Source organism: Colius striatus, chromosome 2 (genome assembly GCF_028858725.1).
Source record: "Colius striatus isolate bColStr4 chromosome 2, bColStr4.1.hap1, whole genome shotgun sequence".
NCBI lineage: Eukaryota > Metazoa > Chordata > Aves > Coliiformes > Coliidae > Colius > Colius striatus.
The window spans coordinates 110,078,423-110,085,507 of record NC_084760.1 but is presented as its reverse complement, the minus strand read 5'-3'; the positions used below and the strand labels follow the sequence as shown (position 1 = coordinate 110,085,507).

The following is a 7,085-nucleotide window of genomic DNA, read 5'->3' as shown; positions in this document are numbered from 1 at the left end:
CGGCGGCGGCGGCGCTTCCGGGCGGCGGCGGGGCGTCGGCGGCGCCGCGCCCGGTGGATGGCCGTGGCGCGGAGCATGGGGCCCGAGCGGGTGTGTCCCGAGGAGCCGGGGCCGCCGGAGGCCCCCGACGGCGCGGCGGGCTGGAGCGGCGATGAGGAAGAAGAGGAGGAAGAGGAGGAAGGTGGTGGCGGGTACTTGTACCAGCCGCTGAGTCAGGAGCCGGAGCAGAGCCCCGGCGAGGCCGGCCCCCCCGCCGAGGCGGGCCCCAGCCTGCAGGAGCGGCTGCAGGTACGGCCCCGCGCCTCCGCCGGGCCGGGCCGGGCCGAGGTGGGGCGGCGGTATGGCGGCGCGGTCCCGCGGGCGGGGGAACGGGCCCGACCCCCACTGCCCGCCTCTCTCTGCAGATGCTGAGGCTGCACCTGCCCGACCCGCCGGCGGACAGCGAGGAGGAGGAGGAGGCGGCGGCGGAGGAAGGCGCGGCGGCTCAGAGCAGCCGCAGCTCCATCCCCATGGACGCAGGTAACGGCGTCACGGGCCCTCCCGGCCGCCCTGCGCGGGGCTCGGCCGAGGTCTAATACCCTCTCTCTTCATACCCTCTTCTCTTGGCTCTCCCAGAGCATGTGGAGCTGGTGAAAAGGACGATGGCCAGCGTGAAGCTTCCCAGCCTGGGCATCCCTGCCTGGGCACGCCAGATCTCGGAGGACCAGTGGAAGGACGTGGTGCAGCGCACGCTACAGGCCCGGCAGAGCCTCGGTGGCTCCAGGCCCGAGTGGAAGTGAGGAAGCGCTGCCCCGGCCCTCCCTCCGCCGCGCAGGTGAGGCAAGCGCCTGCTGTCTCAGAGCCGGGTGCTGACGGGACTTGCCAGCATCAACCTTTTCAGTTTCTCCTACTGACGTTGTCCGAGTTCCCTTCCTGCTCCTCTCTCCTGGTTCTGGCTGGTGCGTAAGTTGCTGTGATGTCCTTGTGTTGGCTTCCTCTGCTTCCCAGGGGCAATACGTGCGCTGGAGAAATCCCTCTCCCTGCTAGGGCCCCTCTTCCCAGGACAGGGGCTGTGTGTTAGAATATCACAGGTGGAGTCCAATGTGTCTTTCCAAGAGATTGGTTTTATTTAGTTCTGTACATACAGGGACATCTGTACAAAATCCAACACTTTCATACTATGTAATGCTCTACTGAAAATAAAGTACACCATATGTACATATGAACTGTAAGCAGCTTAATACTTGTGTCCAGGGGGTAAATGCAGTAGTTAAGTTTTGTTTGTTCCCTTTGGGAGGAGGAAGCCAGGTGTAGTGGAAGAGGCAGCTCCAGTTCTGTCCATTTGGCTGATGTGGGGAAAGGCAGAAATGAGCAGCACTAACGCTAGAAACCAAGTCTTGAGTAAAGGGCAGCTGTAGTGTGGCAGTCTGCGGGTGAGCGGTGCGGGGCCAACACGCTCCCCCCTTTCTCGCATGGTCCCTTTCTTAGATGTCCAGGACACCGGAATGGATAGGCAGCAAACTAATGGCAATGTAACAGGTACTAAGCGTTCAGTTCCCTGACCCAGCTCCAGACACACAAAGCTATGAGAGCGCGGAAACCGTACGGCAGGCGATGGCCAGGCGTCACAGCCCTGCCCCTGCGCGTGGCGCGGCCCCTGCAGCCTTCCCCGGGGACTGCCAGCCTGCAGGGCCTCTGTGTTCCGTCTGCGGGGAAAGGCAGCCGCTGCCCAGCAGCAAGCAGGCTGGAGCAGGAGCACACACATGCTGTAAGCACTCTAACCGTGAGGCGGCGGCGGCCAATAGCGCAGTGCTAAGCAGACCGAGTTGGAAAGCCTCTGCTGCGACCTCCTCCTTGCCTCTGCCGTGCCCCGAGCTACCTGTCGCTCCCCTGTGCCATCCAGCAGCGCCCGGTACATGTCTACATGCTGTGCCAGGCGTGAGGTAATTGATTGGCAGCTGACTGTGAGCTCGGACTAATGTTCAAAGTAAGCAGTAACCTCCCTGAGGTGTTTCGTTAAGTCTCCTGATGAACTGGCCCATTGCACAAAGCGGAGGGGAGGTGGGGTCCTGGGTGGCTGTGGGTGATCTTGCACATACTGGCGCCTGCCGGCTGCTCCTAAAGAGATGGTGGCATCCCTGAGGAGGGCCCAACTGAAAGAGCTAGACAGGGCAGGGGCTACGGGATACACAGGGGGAAAAACAGCTTTGTTCGGGTTGGAGCAACAACGTGCTGCACGTCAGCGGTAAGATTTAGAGGGGCAGAACCTCTGACCTGGGAATGGTTTACTGGTGAGGACAAGCAGATACCTTCTGCAGCACCCTCTGATGCTGCAAAGCGGTGTCAGGCGAGCAGCAGCCCCCTAAGCTCCCTGCACTACTGCAAACCTGCTTAAGCCTATGCATGGAGAAAGCAAGCGCAGCAGGTAAGAAGCAGGGAAGGCTCCCTTTTCTGTCACCTCTCAGAGGTGGCACCTTGGCCTGGCATGGAGGGAGGGGAGAAAGCTGGATCACGGTAGCACTCAAGTGCTGTGCAACCCCCTGGGCTATTGGCAAGTGCGCTCTAAAGGCTAAATTAGCACAGCAAGTCCCTGATGCACCACGTGATAACTAACAAGGGCCTCAGGCGGGTGCCAAAGTGACAGGGCGAGGCAAGTTTTGCTCAGAGCACCCACAGAAGCGAATTCAGCAGTAGCACCTAGGCATTGGTCACAAAGAGGAGACAACTGAACACTCAGAAACTCAGCTTGGCCCCATAATGTGTTATCTGTTGCTTCCACTAGTTTGTAGAAATGACTTGAGCAGCACAAGCTTCTTAGAAACTCTGGCCACTGCAGAGCTAAGGATGGGATACAGTGACAAAGGGAGGGCTGCAGGAGTATTTTAATGAAGCAGGGGGAAGAAGAAAAGCAAAGTCAGTGGCTGACACCTGCTACAAAGCGGGAAGTTAATTCTGGGCCCATAATTAACCCAAGACACTGGGATGGAGACGAGTCAGCACGGACCAACACAAACAGCTGAAGGAATTCACTTTCCTGTAAGAGAGCTTCTAAGGATGCTCTAAAGGGAGGGCTGCAGATAGCATGTAGTGCTTGCACCCAGCTTTGCTGGGGGGTGGTGAAGCACTGAACCCCCACTCCACTGACAGGGGAACAGAACAAGGGGCTGGAAGCAAAAGAAAGGTGGAAGCAAACATCTCCTCCGCTGTGCGCCAGCCCCTCCAGCTGCAGAGCTGCACCCCAAGGCAGGGCGAGAGGTGGCAGAACTCCCCCCCCACCCCCAACTTCTGCCCCAGGCTCCTGCCCCGAGCTCAGCCTGACCTCTGCCCGCTGCTGGGTCTGACGGGGGCAGGCATGGCAGATGTGGGCACTTGGGGCTGGCAGCAGCATGCTGAGCCGCGCATGGTAGTCTCTGGCCAGCACAGAGCCCGTGTCTCACGGCAGCGAGGCTCTGGCTCCCCAGGCAGAGTAAGAACCGTGAGGCAGCTGGAAATGAAGCGACTCCTGCCTGGGCTGCTACAATCGCAGGTCAGGCAGGCTCTCTTTACACATCCAAGGCGGAAAAGCAGGAGGAAGGAGGGAATAAGCAGGACGTGACAGTGGCGAGAGACAAGTTATAACGTAAACCCAGATCTACCCTGGAGGGCTGCGGATGGAGTGGAGGACAGGCACAGCTCACCATGTTCATTCCTTATTTATACATGAGAACCGAGTGCATTTCCGTGACCCCTGGGGGAAAGGGATGGGGCAGAGCTTCCCGGGCCAGCTCCTGAGCCCGTCAGAGAGCCTCCTGGCTTGAGGTGAGAAACTCTTCTGCTCTCTTGTGGGCCTCCAGGGCTTTTATAGTGTAGACGTCCTGAGGAAGCTCAGATTTCCGGCGCAGCAAAGCTTTCTCCTTCTTAATGTCTTTCAGCATCTACAGACAAACCAAAGGAGTCAGGGATCAGCAGCAAAGCCCTTCATGCCCACCAATCTCTGACTCCAACTGCTGTAGGATACTCTGGGTGCCACTGCAGCGTGCTGCAGAATGGGCTGAGAGACAAAAGCAGACCAAAAGGACCCTTTTGGAGGGATGTGGAGTCTCTTTCCTTGGAGGTCTTCAAGACCCGCCTGGACATGTTCCTGTGTGACCTGATCTAGGCAAACCTGGTTCTGCAGGGGGGTTGGACTAGATGATCTCTAAAGGTCCCTTCCAACCCCTACCATTCTATGATTCTATGAGACAGCGAACTGCCACTTGCATGTTTTCCAGAGCAGGAAGGTTAGATAAACTCTGCTCTTTGGACTCCAGACTGATCTCTAACGATCAGGGATAAGAGTAGGGGCATTTAACCCCCGAATGCTTGCAAAGGTTCTGGCTGCTGGACCCTGGACTGATTGTGCTGATGTCCTGTCTGATCTGGAAGTAGCTGTGGAAGGGCCCCAGTCCCCTACGCACCTGCACAGCTTCTGTCTCCACCGTCTTCTTCAGCAGCTGTATATCCTCCGCAGTCGGGGTCTCCGTTTCCATGCAGCAGATAGAAGGCAACGATGAAGGTGCGTAATACATGGGGTACTGCAGCAAACAGAGACAGCTGGAGAGTCAGCAGCCCATCCAACACCAAGCCTTCTCCCCCAGCATCCTCACACTTCTTCCAGCTGCCCTCCCTGGCAGCCACAAATGTGTTGGGACACAGATAGGAAAGGAGCATCTCTTACCTGTTCCCACCAGTGCCCCCTGTGCCACAGCACGCTGCATGTGCAGCCACAGCTGAGAGAAGAGTCCAGTGACACCTAAGTGCTCTCTATAAGACATTACTTATACGGTGCTACAGAGCTGGTAAAACACTGCCAGCATCCCCAAGCCACTGGGTTTTGGGAGGGACAGACCACCACCACAGCTGTGCACAGAGCTGAGATCAGGTGCTAGAGCTGGGGAAGCAGGTCAAGACCCCAGCGTAATCTCATCTCTTTCATCCTGGGTCCTGTTGTTACCCACCTGGGGGTTCAGCCGGGCCAGCTCCTCTATTTTCTGCCACATTTCTTCTCGCTCCTTCATCCTGAACCTTCCCCTGCGGAGAGAGAGAGAGAAGTGCAAGTGTGAACTCCTGGAGCTTTCACTCACAGAAAGACAGAAGTGAGAAAAAGCAGAAAAATGCAGGTGAGGGGCAGAGCTGCTCCGTCCTTCAGAGACTCCTAAAAAGTTGCTGTGTCTTTCAGAGACCTCTAATTTTATCTACAGGCTGGATGTGGCAAGAAGAGAGGACACGCTGCAAGAGGCAGGGGGTAGGCAGGCGCAGTCCTTGCTCCCCTCAGAGCAACAGTGGCCTGCACAGGTACTTTCTCCCCGATTTTGTGCTGCAGGAGTGGACCAGAGTGACCAGTCTTTGCAGTAAATCGATGACACCAGTTTGGATGTCAAACGTTTTCCTGGTGCCCTACAGATGTAGAGGGCCAAACTGCTGTTTCAAATAGAACTGGGTGTCAGCTGCCCACAGTTCCACCTCTCTCTGGCCACAACACACCAGAGAGCTGCCCAAATCCCCAGGCACAGCTCTTGAACTTGGCACAGATCTGAAGTGAATGTTCAACGAGGCCACCTGTAAATCCCAGGGCAGTGAACGTTCCCCGCAGAGGTGAGCATGCACTGCTCCTTGTTATTGTCTTCTACATTTTAAACACCTGCACTAAAATCTCTGCTTTATTTCTGATTTTAATTAACTATCTGGCTTTCATCCCAGCTACTGTTGTCTCTAGTGCCCTATGTATCCACGCTAAGCAAGTTCTTATACTCTGTAATCAGCTCACACTCTTGAAATACATTTGAGAAAGGAAGCTAAAAATGAGAATGAAGCTGCCAAGCATTCAAGCAGCAGGTTACTCCATCAGAGAGCATGAGGTCACTGAAAAACACACCCCAACCAAACCACATATGAATAGAATAACCCACACCTCATGTTCTGAGGGATCTCTGTACATCTCTGCAGGGAACTGTGACGAGGAGTTAGCACTGATCTGCCCTAGCTCTTTCCTGACTCATCCCCAATTCCTCCAGAATCCTTTTTAATGTCTGGTAAACAGAAATATTTGTATTATTCCAATCTTGCCATGGGAAATGTAGACCAATATGTCTGTTCACAAAGACCCTCACATCATGAAGGCCATTGTCCCTCCAAAGCAATGTCTACTTTGCTGGTGTGGTGTCTACTGCCATGCCACATCTAGGTGTAACCAAGCTCATTTTGTTTGGCTGGAATATATCACATTCCCGGTCTGGTACTCGGTGAGCCAAGGGCACTCATCCAGTCAGTCAGCTCCATGCACCTCTAGCACCAGTTCTTTCCCTTCAGATCACCAAAGCTGTCTGGACAGCACTGGGGAAGCCCTCCATTCCTCCTCACACCTTGAAATCCATCAGTTTACCCATCACATGCCCAGCTGATATTGCAGAGGACCACCTAGCAAAGAGAATACCCAGCTCACTAAGAGTAGTGCTTCTTAAAATGTGAAAGCTTCATGCCTGTGATTGCTCTTTTCAGCCAAGCAAGTATTTCCAAAGAATGACACAAAGTTTCATCTTTATTTTGATGCCACAATGCCTTAACTGTAGTATTACAGCTGTCCAACACCCCTCTGTAGGAGAAGCTTCTTCCCAAATTCATCTGCCTGGCTTCATCTCCTACACTAGGACATTTCCAGTGCAGTTTATCTGGAAGTGTCACTCATCCACATGAGTCTTTGGAGCATCCTACCTTTCTAAACAGCCATGCTTCATAGGACAGCACTAAGTCTCTGAGAGCAGCACTCCCAGCCCTGATTTCTAGGTGATGTGCACCTCATCAGCTCTCTTTCATTCCTGACACCATTAGTAGCAGTATGCCACTGGCAGGACATTTTGATAAGCAGAGCTGTACTGGGAGGTATTTTCTCCTTCCTGCTGCTGTGGCGTATGCAGAAGGAGGCAAGGCATCTGCTATCAGTGAGCTGTCAGGGTGGCCCCAGGGCTAACGCCGCACTTGTTGAAAGGCAGTGTTCAAGGCCCTTGTACTTTTACACATCAGGGCAAGACACTATGTATCTGCCCCAGTCTGGCCACTGCTTTCTGAAGGGTTCTGATAACTCAAATTGC

The 7,085-nt window shown here is 55.0% G+C and overlaps 2 protein-coding genes across 3 annotated transcripts in view; one reads left to right on the top strand and one right to left on the bottom strand.

The window, feature by feature from the left end:
• Positions 1-13: 13 nt before the first annotated feature.
• MEA1 (male-enhanced antigen 1) lies at positions 14-1,205 on the top strand. Its single transcript, XM_061989066.1, has 3 exons — positions 14-288; positions 405-519; positions 616-1,205. Exons 1-3 carry the CDS (start codon positions 58-60, stop codon positions 777-779), a joined length of 510 nt encoding a protein of 169 aa, XP_061845050.1. The 5' UTR covers positions 14-57; the 3' UTR covers positions 780-1,205.
• PPP2R5D (protein phosphatase 2 regulatory subunit B'delta) overlaps positions 1,084-7,085 on the bottom strand; it is a 30,495-nt gene continuing 24,493 nt past the window's right edge. For both annotated transcript variants that reach the window (XM_061989059.1, XM_061989060.1), the window contains exons 14-16: positions 4,956-5,028; positions 4,416-4,532; positions 1,084-3,893 (exon numbers count right to left, since the gene is read on the bottom strand). In XM_061989059.1, coding sequence (XP_061845043.1) covers positions 3,756-3,893; positions 4,416-4,532; positions 4,956-5,028 — 328 coding nt within the window. In that variant the 3' untranslated portion in view covers positions 1,084-3,755. The remainder of the gene's footprint in view (positions 3,894-4,415; positions 4,533-4,955; positions 5,029-7,085) is intronic.